This window comes from Lepidothrix coronata, unplaced genomic scaffold (genome assembly GCF_001604755.1).
Source record: "Lepidothrix coronata isolate B3197 unplaced genomic scaffold, Lepidothrix_coronata-1.0 Scaffold55, whole genome shotgun sequence".
Taxonomy (NCBI): domain Eukaryota; kingdom Metazoa; phylum Chordata; class Aves; order Passeriformes; family Pipridae; genus Lepidothrix; species Lepidothrix coronata.
The window spans coordinates 4,966,616-4,988,967 of NW_016690235.1; the positions used below are offsets into that span (position 1 = coordinate 4,966,616).

Genomic DNA, 22,352 nt, shown 5'->3' on the forward strand with positions numbered 1-22,352 from the left:
CCTTAAAAGTCTCAGCTGGAGTTCCTCAACTGGTTAGTGCCAAGAGTGGCTGCAAAAGAATCATCCTGCTTCCAGTGTCACTTTATACACTAGCACTGGCACAGGCATTGGTGAGGCCACACATTGAGTACTGAGTTCAGTTCTGGCCCCTCACTTCAAAAAGGACATTGAGGTGCTGGAAAGTGTCCAGCAAAGAGCTACAAGGCTCATGAAATGTCTGGAAGACATGTTTTATGAGGAACGGCTGAGGGAGCTGGGTTTGTTTAGTCTCAAAAAAGGAGGCTCAGGGTGGACCTCATTGCTCTCTACAAGCACCTGAAAGGAGGTTATAGCCAGGTGGGGGCCAGTCTCTTCTGCCGTGCCTGCAGGGAGAGGATAAGAGGAAATGGCCTTAAAACTGAGGCAGGGGAGATTCAGATTAGATATTAGAAACACTTTTTTCCTTGTCAGGGTGGTCAGGCATTGGAATAGGCTGCCCAGGGAGGTGGTGGAGTCACCATCCCTGGAGGTGTTCACGAGGTGTCCGGATCTGGCGCTGGGTGATGCGGTTTAGGGTTTAAGTGGTGACAGTGGCAGTGCCAGGCTGACGGGCGGACTGGATGATCTTAAAGGTCTCTTCCAACCTCGGCGGTCCTATGATTCTGTGATCCTGTGTGCAGCCACACAGAGAGCTGAGCAGCTGAGGAGTCAAAGCACTGGTTTTGCTGTCTGAGACACAACCGGTGGCGACCCGGCCCGGCACAGACCGCAGGGCCACAGCAGGCAGGGAAAGGCCCCGCTCCGCCCTGCGAGCGGCGGCCTCCGCGCACGGCGCCTGCGCCCGCCCGCCCTGCGGGAGATGGCGGCGCTGTGAGGGCCCGGCGTCCATCGCTGCCTCCCCGCGCCATGAGGAACCTGCGGCTGCTCCGGGCCGGCGGGCGCCGCTGCGCCGCCGCCACAGGCACCCCGCGGTGCTTCTGCCTCGGTGCCGAGCGCGGCACGGTCCTCGTGGGCTCCCAGTACGGGCTCGTGGAGCTGCGCCCCGGCGGGGACTCGGTGAGAGCCAGGGCTGCGGCTTCGGGGGACAGTGCTCGTGCTTTCCGGCGTGTTGTTGGGGTCAGCTTTGTTTGCAGAGCTGGAATAAAGCGTTGGTTCCTCCGGGAGCGCGGCGGTGTCCGCCGGGAGCTCGCCCGTCTCCCGGTGCGGCGGTGTCTGGGGCGCTCAGACCCTCCGGCTGCGCCCGCCGCCGCTCGCCGCCCTCCCACCGCGCCGCGGGATCGCCGCACTGTCATCTTGCTGGCTGAAGAGGCCTCCTGTGCCTCTAAAATACTAAATCGGCCTCTTAAGAGCGTGGCTGTGTTTTGACACGGATCACTCACGTGGCTTAGTCTTAAGCATGACCTGGCGAGCAGTGGAATCAGAGACACAGTTCACAAAACAGAACCAAGGAGGCAATGGGGTAGTGAAGAGCACAGAAGGAAGCTTTTGAAACTGTGCTCTAGGGGGCAAAAAACCCCAACATATCGCTGAAGTAAAATACTGCTACTGAGTTACGAACTGTTGTTAGAGCTGGGTTGCTGTCTTCTCACTGTGCAGCTCTGAGGCATCTAATTCCCTTCAGTACATTCGGTTCTGAACTTAACTTGGCAGAAGAGCTTTGGGGCTTACCAGAGATCTCATTTTCAAAGATTGCTGTACCTTAGTGCACATGCAAATGCTTTTCCTTAGAAATTCTTTTTTATGCTGTGTCTTTGAAGTCTGCATCTCGCCTTAATAATACTGGGACACTTTAGGCAGCTACTGGTGCACCTCTAAATATTGGCACTATGCGGGGAGTTATGAAAAAAGGGTTAAAAGATGATTAGCAAGACAGATTGAAAGTTGCGGTATTGTCATTTATTGTTTGCTTCCTTATATGAGTTTCTCATTGTCTGCCTAGCACTTTTAATGTAAGAGGATCTTCACAGTTTCCTGTGGATAAGTGAAGATAAGTTTCCTGGTGCCATTCACACACTCTTTTCTGCTGTTAATGCTTTGTGTAACTGCAATAGGATGAAATACACCCATGGATGTCAGTCTGTCATTTCTGCAAAAACCCCACTGAGGTGATGTGTAATTACTAAGTCATTGCTCCCTCTGTGTCAAGGCGACAAGAGAAGTTTCTTTGGTTGAGGAGGGTTTCTTGCCTGAGGATGGAAGTGGCAACATCGTGGGTATCGAAGATCTTCCAGAGCAAGAGTGTGTGTGTGCTGCTACAGCAGCTGGAGACATCCTGCTCTGCAATCTGAGCACGAAGCAGGTAACATTGCAGAAAAGACACAACGGTACTGAGGGATTTCAGAGGAAAGAATGATACTTGTAATTTCTTCAAGGGCAGTAAGTTTGTTGCATATTGAGCTGTGGTTAGTCTCCCTTCCGCGGGCAGACAAGCTGATTTTTGTGGGAGCCTTGAGCAGAATTAAGGACAGAATAGACACACTGTGTAAAAGAACTGGAATTGAAGTGATGGCTTTTCTGTCCGCTGCCCCAGTCCTCTTAAGTTTGCTCGGAGGGCTCTTAGCAAACACCCAGCAGCCCAGGATCTGATGGAGAGTATTACAGAAGCAGGATTTTGCTGAGACTAGGTGCAGAATAAAGTAATCATTCCTAACTCATAGTGTAGCTACCTTTTTGTTATCAGTCGATCCAGAACATCATGTTGACATGACTTAACTGAAGAGAGGAGAAAGTGTAGTGTGCTGTGATTTTTGGAACATTTGGAATGAAAAAGCCCTAGAAAACATTAAAGGGAAACTGAAATAGCTGAGCAGATATGGCAGGAACTGAGACACTTGCTTTCTCAGTCTCAGATTTGTACTATCTTCAGCAGCACCCTCTGAAGTCTGAATCAGCGCCCATGATACCAGGCCAACAGTGCAGGTGTAGGTGGGCATGAGATGACAGTGATCTGTCTGGATTAGCTGTAAGGTTGTGGTTATTTGCAGCTTGCCTGTTTTGATTCTTGTTTGGGTTTGATTTGCAAATACAACTTAAATATGCAATCAGCTGTGTCTGAAAAAGGTGTCCTGGATTGCAACTTAAAACATGTCATAGTGGAATAAAAATTAACGAAGCATGTGATACATGAGACTTTTCTTGCACTGATAGATGCATCAGAGAAGAGGTCTAACTTCAGATTCTTTATTTCAAGGCTTTTTGGCTTACTTTCCAGTGTTAAGGTTGTGTTCTTTTGGTGCAGTCAGGGCAGCAAGAAAGAAGTCTCTAAAGTTCCTCTGCTTGTTGTGAAACACTTTCTACATGGTTGTTAGTTACTCTGTGCACTGGTGCCCAGTCTCACTTTGTTTACCTGGAAGAGATTGTGACACCCAAGCCTAAATCCTGTAATGGCATCATCTTGCCATGATATATTTATTGTTCTGTTCCATGCCTTTTGCAAGTCGGGATAACACTGCGTGACAGAAGTTCTTTGCCACTGCTGTTATGTGCTCATGATGGCCCAATAAAACTGGCCCGGTTTTCATACACTTTGAAGTTGGTGCAGCTATATACAGTTGTCAAGTTCAGCACCCACAGGCTGATCAGAATTCAACTGCATGTTGGAATTCTCTAGGTGAGAACCATTATATCTGTGTTTTGTGACTAAAGAATTTTTTACCAATGTAATCAGAGGCCCTGTCAGGCAGTATTAGTATTGACACTATACGTGCTGACTTAAGACTGAAAGCTGAGAATAAAACTCTTATTAAAACTGGGTATGGTAGAAAGTGTTAATCTTTAAACATCTGGGCCCTCATACATAAACATTCTGGAACCATCTTTGGTCAGACAGTTTCTTTTGTTTCATGAAGCAAGACTTGTGACTTTTTTAAGTAGGAGGGAATTTCCCTACTTGGTGACTGTTTGCTTTTCTGCTGGAATAGTGCTGCACTCATGTTCCCGCCCCTCTGTGATCTTATTTTGGTCTTGCAGGTGGAATGTGTTGGAAGTGTGGACAGCGGTCTGAGTACTATGAGCTGGAGTCCTGACCAAGAGCTTGTTTTGCTTGCAACAGGTATTAATGGCAGCCTGTAAACTTCCTGTCTTTGGGAGTGAAACTCATTATGGCCAAAACATAAAACACAGCTAAGTTTTATAGAGAAGAATAAAAAGACAAAGTTACGTCACTGGAACTAGGACTTAAAGCAGGAAAAACCCCTACCTCATCCTATATGTGAGATTTCATTTCATGATCCATGAGGTGCTTTGGTGATCTAAGCAGAAGCTGTTCAGATCCAAAAGACTGAGTTTTGTAGCAGAGCTATTAGTCCTTCAGCTCTTTCAAGGAAGTAGATTTGATCTTGCCTCTAAAACATGAAGACTCCTCCTTTATATCCCTACTTGATTTATTAGTAACAAAAACTGTTTCTTGGCCTTTGGTAGGAAATGTATGTGTCACAGGCCCAAGTTATATACAGGTGTGTCTCACTCAGAAAGTGAAATTAGCCTCAGACTAAACAGAGTCATGGAATGCTTGAGGTTGAAAGGGAGCTCTGGAGATCACCTATTCCAACCACCTTGCTCAAAGCAGGTTACCTAGAGCAAGTTGTAGGGGACCTTTCCCAGTTAGGTTTTGAATATCTCCAAGGTCTGAGATCCCACAACCTCTGTGGGCATCCTTTTCCTGTCTGTGACCACCCTCAGAGTAAAAAAATGTTTTCTTACAGTTTAAGGGAATTTTCTCTATTTTAATTTGTACCCACTGCCTCTTGTGCTGTCACTCAGCATCACTAACGGTGTTGCTGTGTCTGCTGTACCCCGCTTCCCACGTTAAATATTTACACACACTGATGAGATTCCCCTGGAGCCCTCTCTCCAGAGCAGTCTGGCTTCTCTCAGCCTCCACTCATGTGACAGATTCTCCAAGCCCTTAGTAAACATGTGACCACTTGCAGGACTCATTCCAGTATGTCCTTGTCTGTCTTGTACTGGGAAGCCCAGAAATGGAGTCAGCATTCTGCATGTGTCTCACCAGCACTGAGTAAAGGAGCAGGATCACCTTCCTCAACCTGCTGGCAGCACTCTTAATGCAGCCCAGGATGCTGTTGTCCACATGTGCAGCAGGGGCCTACTGCTAGCTCATTTTCAAGTTGGTGTGCTCCAGGAAACACGGTTAATATTTTTGGCAAACGCCTCTCCAGCCACTTGGCTCCCAGTCTCTCTTGGTGCCTGAGATGATTATTTTCCATGTGGAGGACATGCCTTTTTTCTTGAGCTTTATGAAGTTCTGGATAGCCCATCTGGATAGCCCATCTCACCTACATGGCAAGGTCCCTGCGGACAGCAGCAGAACCTGCTGCTCCAGCTGCTGCTTCTCCCAGTTTCATGTCATCTACAAACTTGCCGAGGGTCCTGTCTTCCAGGTCATTAAGGAAGATGTTAAGCATTGCCCCTGGACACCTGGGGCACAACAGTGGTGACTGACCTTAAGCTGCACTTTTTGCCACTGATAGCAAGCTTTTAAGCTTGGCAGTTCAGCTGCTTTTCAGTGTCCTCTTATCTATGCCATACGTAATGAGTTTGTCTATAATGATGTTGTGGGACACAGCATCAAAAGCCTTATTAGAGTCAAGATAAATGAAATCTACTGTTCTCCCCCTATCCACAAGCTAGTCATCTAATTGTAGGAGGCTCTCAGGATGGTCAGGCATGATTTCCTCTTCATAAATCCATGCTGACTGCTCCCAGTCAGCATGCTGACTGCTCTTCTCCTTCATATCTCAAGAGAAAATACTTCACAGTGCCAGGTACTTGTTTTGAAGATGAAAAGAACTTACTAATGTTAGACAAGGAAGCATGTTTTTGAGTACAAAAATTTGAAAGTGTTTTTCTATTCCAGTCGTGAGATTTCATGCTTTGAAGGATAGTACCATATTTTCTATACTCGGGCCCATGACAGAACAATAGGACAACACAGGGGAATGTTGAGTGTTCATTTGCACCAATACTGTATTTGCCATCTGCCTTGCAGGTCAGCAAACACTCATCATGATGACAAGGGATTTTGAACCAATTACTGAGAAGCAAATCCACCAAGATGAGTTTGGGGAAGGTGAGAGGTGCACTGAAATGAAGTTGCCGTAACTGATGTCATTGGTATGTTGTAAGCATGTAAGGAAGTGGAGCTGAGCATTTATGGGTGCCAGGAGACATTTTAGCCTGTATTGCTGCTGGACAGCTGAAGAAGAAAGTCAATACTTTTAGTTGTCAGCATAAATTCAAGTAAGTTCTATGTACTAAAGGACTTTCTGGGCTATGTAACTTGCCTGCAAGATTTTAGAATAAAATTTGGAGGGAAGGTGTGTGTGGCTTGAAGCTGTGGTTGTGTGTATAGTGTACAATAGTGCTGTAAATCTTCCACTAAAATGATTACTTCTTCTTCAGGAAAGTTTGTTGCTCTTGGTTGGGGAAAAAAGGAGACACAGTTCCATGGATCAGAAGGGAAACAGGCAGCACATCGCAAACAGACGGTATGATGATGGGTTTTTTTGTGTCAAGCCCATGCTGTCCCTGGGAGAACATGTATAATGAGAGTTTCTGTTATTCCTGGGGTGCCAGTTTCCCAACACCTTTCTGGTAGTTCTCTTCATAGACTGCTTCTATTTCGGTGTTATCTGAAATCCTGCCTTTTTATCGTCCTCCTAAATCAAGAAAGCAGCTGGGAGTACTTAATACTTTTCGTATAGAGCTTAAAGCAAGAAGATTTGCAAGCTCTAGTGCTTGCAGGGGTAAACCCTGCCTTAAATCAGCATGATCAATTTTGCTGAATGTGTGCTGTATGCTGAAGTTTTTGGACGAGCAAGAGAAGTAGCATGCAGTGTGGCTGAAAGCAGCAGAAATAACAGTAGATTGAACTCCCAGAAGACCAGAGAAGAAGGATTTGGGCTACCTGAGCATCACCTGTGAGGCAGCTCCTTCACATTTTAGCTCTGTGCTCCTTTGTCTGACGCTTCCGTGTTTGAGTCTTGTTTTCTCTACTTTTTGTTTTGTGAAAAGTCAGGCAGCTAAAAACGTATTTTTCTTTTTGTGCTTAAGTTCCAGAATTAAAATCGTTCAGTTAAATCGGTACTGCTGAAAGCTCGCAGGCTACAGTGCAGACATGAAACATGGCCTGTTCCAGCTTTACTGTTGGGACAGGCAGAACAAAGCTTGTCTGGACAAGGGAAAATATGCCTAGTTTGACAAAGTTAAAGCTTCTGAATAGCTGCCTCTTTATGTGTATTCTGTTGAAATTTCTTTTTTCCTGTGTTCCGTGAAGAGCTCGTTTGCCTTAAAGATCACTACTTCTCATCCCAGCTTCTATCTGCCTTACAGTTTGCCTGGATGGCATACCTTTCTCTTTCCAAAGGGTTGTGACAGTAATGAACAAATATGTAATGAACAGCATCAGTAATGAACAAATCTCAATTCACCCTTGTGTCCAGCTTATGCTCAGGTGGTCTATAAGTAAAGACCCTTGTGGAGGGGAAGGATAGTGTGTGATCATGTGAAGAAACTGTCATATGCACTTGCAGGAAAAGCAGATTGAATTATTTCAGTTTTAATTCTAGTATTTCCTGAAATAACATTCTAAATAATGAATTTTTAACTTTGTAGCTTTGACACTTTTAACAGATTGATTCCATGCCAAGGCTCTTCAAAGAGCAGTCTGTTTAGACAAAGACAGCATTTGCCTTCCGAAGTTTTGATGCAACTTTCTTTGTGTGACTTCAGGAAGTGTTGCCAGCCTCAGCCTGGGATGATGGCAGGCCTCGGGTGACATGGAGAGGAGACGGGCAGTTTGTTGCAGTGAGTGCTGTCTGTCCAGAGACAGGTATGGGACCAGACTTCTTTGGAATACCAACATGTGTAAGGGGCTTCTTAAGCAGAATCTAGACAAGGCAAGAACTGGCTGGTGTTTGTGGTCTCTTGGCCACTTAAAGCAAGGGTGAGTTGAGCTAGTTAATTGCTCTTTTCTTTATTCTGATGTTCTCAGAGGCCTTTTATAGACATGATGTTTTGAATACTTTCTTTGCAGTTTGCTTTTCAATTCCTTGAGTTGCCAGGAGAGGGTACCACTGCGTAGATACTATCTGAACTGCTTTTTTCACCAGTGTTAAATTACTGCTCAAGCTTTAAGCAATATCTGATAGGCTCTCAGTGCCAAATGGGTGAACATGTTTGGGGTGCTATATCCACTGTCCCTCATACCAGCAGTTTAGCATTGCACACTGTTTTTTTAAATACTGGTAAATACTTTTCCCTTGTTTTAGCCCTGAAACCAAAGAGGTGATGAGCATACTCATTTGTTGTAAGACTGTAACTGATATCTTCCATGATAAATGCTACTTTTTGAAAGCTTAAATATACTGATCAACATATTGAACTGCACTGCTCTTCCACAAGTTTGGGCTTTCACCTTCAGTACTTCAGATTGGGAGGATCTTGAATGTATACAAAGATTTTAACATTTCCATGGTGAAAGCTGGAGGAGGAAACTAGTATGACTGCACTAAATCAGACTGCAATTCCTAACTCAGTTCCTTTAGTCACTCAGTTACAATGGGAGAACTGCCTGAGACAGAATTCTTAGCCCTCAAGGTGTACAGGAGAAATCTCCTTTTTATACATGCATCAAAATTTGCTCTTCTGCCCTCATAAAATCAGGTGTTTTCCTAGAGCTTTGTCTCATTGCGCTCTCAACCTGTAGGTGCTCGGAAGGTCAGGGTGTGGACCAGAGAGCTTGTGCTGCAGTCAACAAGTGAGCCTATCTCAGGATTACAACAAGCACTGTCCTGGAAGTGAGTAATAAAGCAGTCTGCATGGTGGTAGCAGTGTTGCTTTTTATTCCCTGGTCACCGTCTTTGATCAGCATCAATTTAATTTCTTCTGTGTTTGTTGATTTTTCCCAAAACTTGAAGAAAGCCACTTTGTGATTCAGCATGAGAAAGAGTGGCGCCTTAAACCTTGAAAAGTCCGATACTTGTGTTACATGTGGGAAAAAGGGCTAGATTGTCTGCATAGTGGGTTGGGACTCAACTGTATAAATAGGAATATTACAGGTCCCATTGCCAGTGCTGACATTTACTTGCTCCCCTGCAGATGCCATGAGCTCAGGAAAATGTCTCTGCTGGACCTACGACTTTGTCTGCACAGGGCTGAGGAAAACACATCCTCTGCTGCCCTTTTCTTCGTGTTGCTGGAGAAAATGTGAAATGATTGGTGTTTAAATGACAGCTAGTGACTGTGTGAGCAATGACTCTTCATTTGGCTCTTTTTTAAGGCCTTCTGGAAACCTGATAGCATCTACACAAGAAAAACCCAACAGACAGGATGTGGTTTTTTTGGAGAAAAATGGACTTCTTCATGGCGAATTCACCCTCCCATTCCAGAAAGGGCAAGTCAAAGTAAGTTCTGTGTCTGGCCTTCTTTGATGAGAATGTGGTGGAGAGGAGGACTAGATCTTTTGCAGATACTAGGAGGAAGTTTTTAACTTAACACTTAGTGCCTGTCCTAATGGAAGAAGTGATCTGAAAAGATAACAGTGAAGAAGCCCATGGAGAAGATGCAATGCCCTCTGTGAGCACACAGTAGAGAGACATGTAGTACATGGTGATTGTAGCACTGGGGTGCTGCTGGGCCCTGTATGCTTTCTGTCAGGCAAATGATTCATAAGTGCTATTCAGCATGCCAGCCATTGCAAGAGTCCCAAGTAAGAGAAGTGAGAAGCTACTGCTAGGATGTTACTTAAGCTTCTGCCTTTGGATTTTGAGAGGCCTTTTGGCAGATGCTTCCTTAGTGCCAAGGAAAGCAAAGAGAACACTGCTGTCATGTCTGTGGCCTCTTCAGCTGTGGGGTTCTCAGGATGCCTTGCTCCAGCCATCAGGAGCTTTGCAATACAGGAGGGCTTTGTTTGTCTGTTAACCCGTGCACCTTACATTATTGAAGATAAAGAACAACTCCTGGTCTTGCAAACAAGTTGGGAGCAACAATATCAGTAAGAGCCATGTTTGTGTCTGCAGGTTAATGAACTGCTTTGGAATGCGGATTCCACAGTCCTGGCTGTCTGGCTGGAAGACCTGAAGGTGGAAAACTCCAGCCCAAAAAGTTACGGTGAGAGCACTATGTGCGGCTCTGGCTCTTACAGTTGCCTGCAAATGTGGTCAGCAGTGGGTACTTATCTGCAAGTTAGGAGGCACTGTGGAGGCTTACCAATGGCTTTGAGACTGCAGTGCTGGTGTCGTGGTTTAACCAAGCCAGCAGCCAAGCCCCACATAGTCACTCACCCACCTCCTCACCAGCACCAGCAGGACTGGGGAGAGAATCAGAAGGGTAAAAGCTAGAAAATTCATGGGTTGAGATGAAGACAGTTTAATGGGGAAAACAGAAGCTGTGCGTGCCAGAAAAAGCAAAGCAGGGAATTAATCCACTGCTTCCTATGGGCAGGCAGGTGTTCAGCCATCCCCAGGAGAGCACAGCCCCATCACTTGTAGTGATTATGTAGGAAGACAGACACCTTCACTCCAAACATCCCCTCTTTCTCCTTCTTCTCCCCATTTTATGTACTGAGCATGGTGCCATGTGGTATGGAATATCCCTTTGGTCAGTTTGGGTCACCTGTCCTGGCTGTGTCTCCTCCCAACCTCCCAGGCAGCCCCAACTTCCTCACCGGTGTGGCAGTACAAAAAGCAGAAAAGGTCTTGGCCTCTGTGTAAGCCCTGCTCAGCAATAACAAAAGCATCTCTATATTATCAACCCTGTGTTCAGCACAAATCCAAAATACAGCCCCATACTAGACACTGTGAAGAAAATTAGCTCTACCCCAGCCAAAACCAGCACAGTTGGTCAGGAAGAACTGATAGTTCAGCCTGAGCTCAAAACATCTTCCAGGCTGCTGCAACTGGAAGTGGTATGAATGGAATGCTAAAGGTGTGAACCCTTCATGGAAGAAGGGTACCTTCTCACAAGGTAGGTCAGTGAATTCTGAGATTGACTCTTCTGCACAAAGTCTGTTGTTAAGCTTTCTTGTGCTGGGTGTTTGTGACACAGCTCCTGGACTGAAGGCCAGAACTGTTATTTTCATTGCACATAACCCACCCCTAGAAGAGCAGTGGTGGCGGGGAGGAAGAGTTTGAGCTGGAGTACTAGTCTGTAGTAACCGTTTGTTTTTCTTACAGTTCAGCTGTGGACCACAGGAAACTATCACTGGTACCTGAAGCAAAGCCTACATTTTGGTAGCTTGGAGGAAGATCGGTTGGTGTCACTGCTATGGGACCGAGAGGACCTGTATAGACTGCATATACTCTGCCAGGGCTGGCATTACCTCTCCTATGACTGGCATTGGGCCACAGACCATGGGACGGGGGAGAACGGTCAACATGTGGCAAATGTGGCTGTCATAGATGGAGGTAAGCAGTGGGACAGCTTTGCAGCTCTAGAGTTGGAAGAGGTGGTGTAGCCTTTTGTATGCAGGCTGGATGGGATTATGGTTCTTTTACTGTTGTTTCTATGAAGCTGTTACTTAGGGGGTCCGTGTAATTGGTGGAAGCCTCAGAGGTGGGTCGGTGAAGTTAACTGCTAAGAGCACAGCAAATATTTTCCTGTAACATTATTCCTACTACCAGTAAAGAACCCAACAAGAGCCTCACTAACATTTGGAGTGGGATGCAGCCTGGATTTTCTTCTCTTTTTTTCCACAGATAAAGTGCTTGTCACAGTGTTTCAGCATGCTGTGGTGCCTCCACCCATGTGTACCTATGAGCTTCAGCTCCAACAGGCAGTTAATCAGGTTGCATTTCACACAGATCCCAAACATAGTGGGGACATGGCTGTCCTGGATGCTGATAACAGAATCTCTGTGTACAGATATGGTGAGAGCATGTTGCACAACCTTGTTGAAAGAAAGCCTGTGTTCCTGAGAGCAGTACCCTGAGGGACTAGTAGGGTGGTAGCCAGTCAAACCTTTAGTAGTTAGGAACAAGACATGTTTGGTTTATTTGTGGGTTCAAGCTCTGCTCTCATGTCCGGTAGTTTGGGTGACAAAGAAGCATTTTGGTGGTGCATTGACTTTGTGAGAAGACAGTGTTCAATACTTGTTTGCTGGTAATATCCCCCTGACTAGCTTCAGCTTGAGTGCAGCACACGGTATCTTGTGTAATCTGTTCTGATGGCATGTTGCTGATTGGCACTGGAGATGTCTGAGAATCTTCCCAAAGCAGTCCTACATACAGTGTGCTGTGAGGAAACAGGCTGTTACTGCTGTCTGTGTTTTGTACTGTAACCTCACAAGGTAACTGTCTGCTCCAGAGTGAGTGTTAATGAGAATTATGTGTTGTCTGTACAAGTAGGAATGGAGTTGTCTGACTTTTTTAATAGTTTGATGTAGTTTGATCTACCTTTGATAAGATTGAAGCTGGAAAGGGCTCTCTTGAGAGGATCTCTAAACTCTACTTTGTTCTGCTTTGTGTTTGCTAGGACAGAGTACAGTGAATGACCCTACTGTCAAGTTAGGAGCTGTGGGCGGAAATGGATTTAAAGCAGCTGTGGAAACACCATACCTGGATAAAACCTACAGGTAATGTAGAACTAATACAGCTGTAGTGTCGAGAAGAGTGTTGTGCCTACCTGGGTGCTTTAAAGGTCACAGCTCTGAGCACTTGTCTCAAGATTTTTAAGAGGTTGTCAGATAACATGGTTTCATTTTGTTGACACTGTGGCTGCAACTAGTGCTGAGAAGTGCCCTTGACTGAGGTCCCTGTCTGGTGGAAGCAGTGACTCTCAGTGCCAGTCCTGAGATAGCCTTTCCTGTGCCAAGTGCTGCACTTGGTCTCTGGGAGCAGGAGCACAGTGTCCAGGCCCATGATCATGGCACACTGAACAACTGAGTTGCTTGCATAACAGACAGTGACAAGGTTAAAAATCTCACTCTGCTCTTCATTTGTTCCTTGAGGCAGTTGGCATGGAAGCAGTACTACCTAGGGAAAGCAAAAGGAGCTTCCTAGTTCTCATCCTTTGCCTCCAGCCCAGCCTGTGGCAGGATTCATGCTTTGGGTGTCTGGGTTTCTGCACTGGAGCCTTCCCAGCCACGCTGCATGTCTGAGCAGCCAGGCTGGCTGTGCCTAGGAAGACCTTTGCCCCTCCAGTGAGGTGGCTTACTGAAATCAAGTTCAGTTTGCTTCCCAGTCTCTCTTATTTTGTGACAGGGTTGATGTGGGCCGTGAAAACGGTGAAGTGATGGATCCCCTGGGGCTCCGATTTCTCACCTGGCTGCCAGATGGCAGCTTCCTGGTGGTTGGTCAAGGTCATCACGCTGCTCAGTCTGTCCTTCACCATCTGACTGCAGTGCCTCACGTGGCTGGAGCTGAGGAACAGCGCCTGAATTTACGGTACTAGAGATCTGTCAGCTACGGCTGAAGTCTGAGAACACCTCTGGACAGCCTCTTATTAGACTGCAGCCTGGAGGCTGTGGGTTGGGGAATTTGACTCCCTTCCTGCAGGAGAACCAAACAGCTCATTAAACTGCACTTGGGTGTAGTCCTAATGCCTACACCCAGCCCAACAGCAGTGTGCATGCTAACATGCCTGTGTCAGTACGGGATAGCTTTGTTCCCTTGAATTCCAGGCCCTCAGGGCAGGAGGATGGGACGCGACATTGAATTCCCACCATTATCAAGGTCCAGAAGGGGACTAGTAGCCCTTGTAACTGCTTTTCTCCTCCTCCTCACCTGCTGGTTTTGTGGGGCCAGTTGAATTAAAACAGATCACAAAAAAAAAATGCCACTTGGGGTACAGAAATAGAGAGAGATCTGAGAGTTGCTTTCTGCAGCACTCACACAGCGAAGACAGGCTGATTTACATATGAACTGTAGAACAGAACAAAAGAAGTGTGAGTTTCAGAATGCTGCAGGCATGCAGACAGTATCCAGCACAGTTAGGCAAATGCCTGTTGGCTGGAGTTGCTGGTGCTCTGTGGTGCCCATGTCAGCTGGCACAGGTGTGAAAAGACTGCAGAAGATCCTTACTTGAACAAAGCATCTGTCCGTGCTGGAAATGTGCATCTTTCCATCTGGCCACAAGAAAGGTGGGATATAGGTTTTAAGTGTATCTCTTGTAACTAATATTCTGTGTTTTCCTCTGTCTTGCTTCAGGTTGTCTACGCCTGTAGATGGAGAAGTGATCAGCCTGTACTGCAGCCCAGTGACCAAAACTGTAGCTCTGCAGCTGGCTGATAGACAGATCCTAAAATACCTGTGGGGTAAGCTGGGCCCTGTTAAAGTACCTGGTCTTAGTTGTAGTTATTACAGATTTCTTAAAAGGTTTAGTGAGATGAATTGACTTTCAGGGGCTTGACTGACTCTTGCTGGGTAGTTGGTGCTGCCTTTCATGCTCCCTCTGCTCCCAGAAATGGGGTGAAATGAGTGATTTGTGTGAGAAAGCAATTAACATTGTTAACTTTTTAAATGTATGTATGTATTTTTGTATGTATTTATGTATGTGTATGTGTTTATATATGTATATTTACACACACACATATATATATGCACAGACACAAAGCTCAGTGCTGACTGGCTGCCACATCCTTGATACTTCTCTCTCATTCCATGGTGGACTAGAGGTGCTACTGAGCCCCAGAAGTTAATGCCTTCTTGTCTCCTGAGCCTGAACTTCCATCTCGGCATTCCTCCCCTCTGTCAGATAGTGTAGCTTATTCCCAACTCTGATTTTCTTGTGCCATGTGGTTTTCATGTCTGAATTTTTGATTGGCTGGAAAACAATTCAATCTTCTTTTCTTCTCAGAGGCTTCTACTCCAGTCCTTGAGCCCTGGCGGACGAGCAGTGGCTCTGCTGTTCAGTTCCCCTACCCTTGTGTTCAGACTTCTATCACAAGGATCAGTGATGAAGTAAGTGAGACTGTGAGCAGATTAAATTCCTGACTCAGTTGTTCTCTGTGTCAAAAGTGCACCGTGATCCTCTGCACAGGGTCCAATGATACTTCTTTAAGGCGTTTCTCATGAGGCCCTGTGCAGACCTGAGAGCATATCTTTCCTTGCCTTCCAAAGCATTTCTGATGGATTGCAGTTAACACCCAATCACCCCAATCTATTACTATAACGAATAATGTCATTGAAGAGCAAGAAATTTCAGATGGAAAATTTCCAGCAGTCGCTGCCATGCTCTGTTTGAAAGGAGTATTTTGCTCTGTTTTATACAAACTTAACCTATTACCAAATATGGCTGCACTGAGTTACTCAGATCTCCTACTGCTGGTGTTTCCTATTGGTGATGGTTTCTTGATAGCTGCAACAACTTTAAGAGTGAATGGCTGTTTTGCTGATAGTTTCAGGGTTTCTTTTGTTCAGTGTGCATCCCAGTGAATGCTGTATGAAGCTGCTTTGCTATACTCTGCTGCGTTTCCTCTGGTATTTTGCACCGAAGTGCTGCTGAATAGAAAAACCTAAATATCTGGTGTGGTTTCTGCTTCTGTTTTATGACTGTGCAGTTGCAGGGTAGGCGAATTTTCAGCCAACACTTTTTAAAGATGTTTAACTTTGAGCCCTACTGGAATAGAGGTTGCATGAATTCCTGTGCAGCTTCTCTAAGTAATTCACATGAGGTACTCGTTACCTAATTGTAAGGTACTTCAATCCAGTGCTTGTCAGTGTTGTAAAATACTGGAGGTTGTGATGCTGATAGCTCATAGTTTTCATCCTTTTTATTACAGGAGGTGATCCTGGGCCTCACAGATCGATGCCGTTTTTTTGTTAATGATGTTGAGGTACCAAAGTTTTTGTCCCTTGTTGCATCATCTTTTCTGCCAAAGGCAGCTTTCCTGTTCTGGTCTATACAATGATGAACTTCATTTTTCTACAGGTTGCTTCCAACATCACCTCATTCACAACATACAATGAGTTTTTGTTGGTGACAACCAGCTCCCACACCTGTCAGTGCTTCTGCTTAAAGAACTTATCCGTGAAAGGTAAATGTCACCACTGTTTGCCTGCTGCTGGTAGCTCATGGCCATTGTCTAGGAAGACAAGATGTCCCCATTTTTCACATCCAAACCTGCTGTATTTGGGTCCCTCAAAGGAGCTGCTTAAGAGATGAGAGTAAGAGAGCTGCTTTCAGAAATCTGCCAGAGAGCAAGAAATGCAGGGAACTGACTTTATATATCACATGCTTCTCACAAGGAGCAGTATTTGTCCTGTAGTTGTTGTCCCTTCACTATTTTCAAAAGCTTAGCCCTGAATTCACTCCCTCCCCTCCATGTCCAAAAAAAGAACAGTCTGTGTGCTATTTGTGGGGGTGTGGTAGAGAAGGGATTACTGTAGAAAGAGTTTTTGCTGGTATCTGGCTCTGAGAAGTATGATGACCTTGGTAAAGGCAGGATGACAACGTAATAGTGCTTTACACCTTTCTGTGCTTCTCTCCTCTGCTCTGTTGAGCTTTGTGATCCTCTTGGATAGAGGACATAGCTCTGCTTTGTGTACAGGTACAGCAGGGATTGGCACTGAGAGGTTCTCATCCTGTCAGGAATTGTTGGAGATCACTGGTGTGTTGTTGACTCAGTTGGTCCAGTACAAACTCGTAGAGCTACACAGCAGGGCCTTACTGGGGCACTGTGCTGCAGCGTGCCCTGTGCTGATAAATATGTTGTCTTAGCCCTTCAGGCTGGCCTGAGCAGTGCTGCTGCACCCAACAGTGAGACCCTGCGCAAGGTGGAGCGAGGGTCACGCATCGTCACCGTTGTTCCCCAGGACACAAAGGTTGTGCTGCAGGTCAGTGCTCTGCCCGTGTCTGTTGAGCTCTGCTGTCTTGGTGTGTAGGGGGCCGTCTCAGTGGGCAGCACCTGGCAAACAGCCCTGTAGTGCTGCAGCACAGGCAGCTGGGTGTGAACAGAACTGGGAAGGACGATGCAAATTCTTAATGGCTAAGGTAGTGTAGTGCTGCATGTTGTGGCTTCTCACCATGAATCTCAGACTCACTTCCTAGGACTTGCTAGCAGCCCTTCATTAGCCTTGGCACTAAGTTTGTCTGAAGTGCTGAGCTCACTCTTCAGAACCAGCAGAGATTTACAGAATGGAGAAAGATGTCATTTGAGAGGCACCACTGGAAATGTGGAGCCCGACATCCTCCCTGGAGCGGGGCTAACCTGAATAACCTGATCAGATTGCTCTGAGTCTTCCCTGATTGAGAGGAGTCTAGCCTCCTGACGAAGGAATATTTCTGAACTGAGAAGAATTCTCAGATATTTTTCCATGGTCACTGAAATTGCATGTCCTTTGAAGTGCACAAACAGGCCCACGCACCTGCAAGTAGCAGACAGGCCTAGAAAACTGGCAAGTCCTCACTTTGCCTACAATATAGGCAGAATAACTACAAATAAGTAACTGTGTGAATCTTGTGTTATAGATGCCAAGAGGAAATCTGGAGACTGTTCACCACAGAGCTCTGGTTCTTGCCCAGATTCGGAAGTGGCTAGACAGGTAAATAGCACTGGTGTATTTGGGTCTTCTTTCCCCTGGTCTGAGCTGTTGGAAGCTGACTGACCTGGAAAAGAGAGGGAGGCTAAACTCTGGGGAATTGACCTTATTAGAAGGAACGAAACTGTTTCTGGGGCTACCAGCTACAAGTCCATCTTTCAGCAGTGCCAGGTCCTTCTCACTTCACCACTGAAGGGTTTATTACATGTGCGGAGATTGTGTGGGTGGGAGAAATCATCTGCTTCATTCTCCAGACTTCTCAATCACTTCATGATGAAGCTGGCTGTTTTCCATTTTTTACTTAATTCACTTACATTGAAATTTTCTGAAACAGAAGTTGATCCATTAGGTTAAAATGTAGCACTCTCTTTTTATGAAGAGAAAATAATGCAAGTTACATACTGCTTCATCGACCTGGCACGCTGGTGTGTCCCAGTGCAAGGGCTGGCAATGAACAGTGCTGACTTTGCACATTTTTTCAGGAAGGCAATCTACACAGCTTATAGCATGGGCTGTTCTCTTCCCTCTGGTTTTGCGCTTAGCTCTAGTCAGTTGCCTTTATTTGCGGATATTGCATCTTATCCACTATGTAAACTGTCCAACTTCACTCATTCCTCTAGGCTTATGTTCAGGGAAGCTTTTCAGTGTATGAGGAAGCTGCGAATCAACCTTAATCTTCTCTATGACCACAATCCCAAGGCAAGTATGCCCAGTTCTGTTGTGGTGTTTGGCATGCTAATCTACCCTAGAATCCACCACTGTTGAACACTGGGTTCAAAAGAGTAGGTGGTGCTTTCAGGAGAGGTGGCTGCCCTGCACTGCTCTGCACTGCAACATCATCATGCAGGCAGATTAGATTTAGCATTTCCTTCACCCTGTACTTTCAGAGAAAGTCTCTGAATTTTTTCTTGTACTTAATGTACCGAGAATATTCAGAGTAACAGTGGTAATACTCTTGTTCATTTCAGGTATTTCTGGAAAACACAGAAACCTTTATCAGGCAAATAGATTCTGTGAACTATATCAACTTATTTTTCACAGAACTGAAGTGAGTATAATTCTGCAAATGGAACATGCATGTAGTCATTGGTACATAATTTTGTCAAAATATTGGCAGGTCTTCAATGTGGGTGCACGGAGTCAGAAATCTGGCATGTTGAGTCATAAAGGCCCGAGTTTCAGAGACAGTGTGTCTTGTTGGGAATTCCAGCTTGCAGGCAGCCATTAGATTTTTGCAGCAAGGAGTTAATACATTGTCCGACTGCTTTGACTTGTCTTCTGGTTTGCTGTCCAGCAGTAAATGAGAACAGAAAGTTTTGTTCCCACATAAAGAGGAGCAAGATGGCACTGCTTATCTAGAGCCTGAGGCCAAGATACTTGCTTGGATTTTCAAATCAGGTCCCCTGACTTCTTTCTTAAGGTTGAGTGATGACACTCTAAGGCATTGGTAGCTTCAGGACTTCTGAAGCTTGCTGAAGTAAGTAATTGTTTAGGAGCTGGAGCTATCACGTTGCTGTTCTATTTTATTTTCAGTTTTGACCTGACCAGAAATAATAGCAAATGTTTTATTTTTCAAAAGTACTCAGTGGATAAATCCATACTGGATTTAGTAGCAGACAGTTGTATCTTGTAAATCTTGTTTACTGGTTGGGGGTTTTTTGTACAACTGAAGTAGTTGTTCTGACCATTTGTTGGGTTTTTTTAATGCCTCTCTTGGCTGACAATCAATTGGGACTGATAAGAGATTTTGGAGAGCTTTCTGGTAGAGTGGCAGGCTGTGTGTCAGTACAGCATAACAGCTATCTTATTGAGTAGTAATTTTCTACATGCATTTGTGTTTCTTAATGTTATTGTCTTTGTTCTGGGTTGTCTGATGGACACTGCTGTTATTCATGTCATCTGTTTTTATTTAGAGAAGAAGATTTTACAAAGAGCATGTACCCATCTGTGAATGGTAGCAGTAATACCCAACCACACCAGCATTCTGATCAGAAGAAAGTTAACCTCATATGTGATGTGTTGAGAGTTGCCATGGAACACATTGACCCTCAAAAGTGAGCGCTTTCTTCTTTAGGTGAAGGGAACCATTAGGGAGATTTCTAGTAAGTCACTGGCAGAAAGCAAAGCTGTCTTTGACATCAGTTATTTTGCTTCAGGTTCTCTGAGATGAGCTTGTGCTCCACAAAACTTAGGTATACCATACCTTCCTTCTGCTGAGGATGCTGTCCTGGAAACCACAACATCTGATAATTCCACACATAGCAAACCAGCATTTTACTACCAGAATTAAAATAATAGATGCAGGATGCTTATAAGGGTTCAAGTACAATCTGTTTAGGATCAGTGTGGTATGGGGGTGGAGAGACATGAGCAAGATTCCCATATCAGTGGGTTGCTGACTGTTTGAAGCAGCTGGCCTTTTGCAGAGATCTCAGCTGTTTCATTTGAGACTGAATTGTTTTGTAAATCATCAGCTGCATAGTTCTGAATTATTAGCTTTTTGGTAGCCATCCTCCTTGGATGAATCAACACCAGACAAGGATAAAAGGTGGGGAAATGGGATAATAACAGTGTTTAGTGAAACGGTGTTAAACTATGGGCAGCTTACATGTTAAACAGTGGATAGAGGAGCAACAGGTGGTGAGTTGCTGCTGAGCCCTGAGAATTTAGACACTTTTCAGCAAACTGTTTCAGAAAACAAAGCATGTCCTTAGCTGGAAAGCTGTTTTGAAATAGTAACTCTGAAATGTATCGAAGTAAAAATAACATCCTACAAAGCTTTTATTTTATAAAATAGGCTATTTTCATGCCAAATTTCCTTTTGAAAACTATCCAGCTATCTGAACTTTCAGAGAGACGTGTGTTCTCTTCATTATGCTGGCTGGCAGGGTAAGGAAGTTCATTGTACTCAAAACAAACCTCCAGCTTTGTGACATGTTTGAGGAGTCATGCTGAGTAGAAAAACCTTTCTGGTATATTCTGTTCTTTTCCCATGTTTCCTACCTTCCTTTAGGAAGTTCTGAGAAGTTTCTTTTTTTTCTTTTTACTAAAACATAAATTAGAACTTGCAAAAACTGTGTTAAAAAAGGAATAAGCAGTGTTTGCCTTCTCACTTTTTCATTCACTACTTCCCTTTTTTTTCAGATACTGCCTATCAATACTGACAGCACATGTAAAGAAAAGTCCACCAGAACTGGAAATTGCTCTCCAGAAGGTTCATGATCTTCGAGGTTTTGTATCAAGAACTCAAAAGTTTTGAAAATGGGTGGTTTGCAGGAGCTTTCTGTTAAGGAAACTTCCCTGTCCAACCATCCAAGAGCCACTCTGGCAGTCACACTCACACCACCTGAGCTGGGACTGAAGCCCCTTTGCAGCTACACACCCCACAATCACACAGTCAGATCAGGTTTCCTTACCAGCTTAACCCCAGGTGTCGCACAGGAGAGTCTCAGATGTCCAGATCCTTAAAATAATTTAATCTTGGTGCAATAGCTAAATAACAAAATAAGAACTCAAGCCGGTGCCTGTGAGAAGGGACCCTGAACAAAGGACCCCCTGGCCTACAAGGGCTTTTATACCCTCACGGTCTCTCCCCACAAAAGTCTGGTGGTCCTCAGCTCCTGCCGTGTCTCCAAGTGTCTGGTCTCGTGGCTGGGCCACAGGTCCCCAGACCCAAAGGGCTGGCAGTTCACGGCCCCCAGAGCTCAGCCTGCAGCTCCCACTGCAGCTGCACACTGAGCTGCCTGCTCTGAATGCATTCCTCAACACTTTCATTTGTTAGCATGGCTCACCCAGGAAATTATTTTAAGGTGACTGTTTATGGAGTCAGCCAGAAAACAAATGTACTTGAAACTTCTGTGTGTTTAGGTACAGCAGCATATCAGCTAAGATATGCTCCTGTACATGCCCTGAGCTCATCCTTTGATCTAGGTTTGTCAGCAGATACCCCAGAGTTGGACCTGTTCTTGGTTTCCAGTTGGAACTCTAGTTCTCCAAGCATGGGATAGGGAGTTCCTATTCTGGGTCCTAGTGTCTCAGGCTGGCAAACCTTTATTTTGTGCTGATGCTTCTAAGTTGTCACAGTTGCACATTTAAGAATTTACTGTGCTTGGGATGGTTCTTGAAGTTGCCCAGGAAAGGCAAAGTAACCCCTTCTGCAAGATAGAATAAGCTGTTAGTTTGAGGGTCCCTGTCTGATGTCAGGGTTGTGCTTGAGGATGCATCCTTCCTTCACATCAGGGTTCCACTGCTGGTGGTGTAACAGATCATATCATAGCTTCTTTATCTTGTTACAGAAAGCATTACTTCAGATATCAAAGCCGTGAGTGCAGAAGAAGCACTGAAGTACCTGCTTTTCCTTGTGGATGTCAACGAATTGTATGAGTATTCCTTGGGGACATATGACTTTGATTTAGTCATCATGGTGGCAGAGAAGTCTCAAAAGGTCTTTGCTTATAGTTCCAGCGAAGGAACTAATTTTTTGCTTTCTCAAAGGTTCTTTGGAGTCTGTAGATGAGAGTGCATATTCTGTTAGTAATGGCACTCCACCCAGGCAGGATTCCAGTTGCTCAGAAGTCCTATGTGTGCTTGGGGTGGTGCTCAGAAGCTGTCACATCTCTGCATCCCTTAGTACTTCTTGAGCACAGCTTTGGAAACTTGTACTCAAGGTGAAATGGTGTTCTTCTAGAGCAGTGGGGCAAAATACCTCTGGGCAAGGGAGGGACTGGTGTCTGAAGTGTTGTGACTGCATGCCTTCCATTCCCAGCTCTGTACTCTTGCCATTCTTGCTTATTTAGTGGTGCTTATGATAGCAGTGTGTATCTTCACACAGGTTTAATGTGAAGTCTCTGAGTGGAAATGCCCATCAGGATCTGCAGA

At 45.2% G+C, this 22,352-nt stretch overlaps 1 protein-coding gene across 1 annotated transcript in view; it reads left to right on the plus strand.

Annotated features, from left to right (window-relative positions):
• Positions 1-917: 917 nt before the first annotated feature.
• IKBKAP (inhibitor of kappa light polypeptide gene enhancer in B-cells, kinase complex-associated protein) overlaps positions 918-22,352 on the plus strand; it is a 31,288-nt gene continuing 9,853 nt past the window's right edge. The window contains exons 1-24 of the mRNA XM_017816381.1: positions 918-1,035; positions 2,126-2,278; positions 3,949-4,030; positions 5,987-6,067; positions 6,400-6,485; positions 7,729-7,828; positions 8,705-8,795; positions 9,278-9,401; positions 10,017-10,107; positions 11,172-11,402; positions 11,694-11,864; positions 12,469-12,568; positions 13,197-13,379; positions 14,142-14,248; positions 14,791-14,894; positions 15,716-15,769; positions 15,865-15,970; positions 16,654-16,769; positions 17,404-17,477; positions 18,095-18,173; positions 18,443-18,522; positions 19,388-19,528; positions 20,619-20,704; positions 21,770-21,918. Coding sequence (XP_017671870.1) covers positions 3,988-4,030; positions 5,987-6,067; positions 6,400-6,485; positions 7,729-7,828; positions 8,705-8,795; positions 9,278-9,401; positions 10,017-10,107; positions 11,172-11,402; positions 11,694-11,864; positions 12,469-12,568; positions 13,197-13,379; positions 14,142-14,248; positions 14,791-14,894; positions 15,716-15,769; positions 15,865-15,970; positions 16,654-16,769; positions 17,404-17,477; positions 18,095-18,173; positions 18,443-18,522; positions 19,388-19,528; positions 20,619-20,704; positions 21,770-21,918 — 2,397 coding nt within the window. The 5' untranslated portion in view covers positions 918-1,035; positions 2,126-2,278; positions 3,949-3,987. The remainder of the gene's footprint in view (positions 1,036-2,125; positions 2,279-3,948; positions 4,031-5,986; positions 6,068-6,399; positions 6,486-7,728; positions 7,829-8,704; positions 8,796-9,277; positions 9,402-10,016; positions 10,108-11,171; positions 11,403-11,693; positions 11,865-12,468; positions 12,569-13,196; positions 13,380-14,141; positions 14,249-14,790; positions 14,895-15,715; positions 15,770-15,864; positions 15,971-16,653; positions 16,770-17,403; positions 17,478-18,094; positions 18,174-18,442; positions 18,523-19,387; positions 19,529-20,618; positions 20,705-21,769; positions 21,919-22,352) is intronic.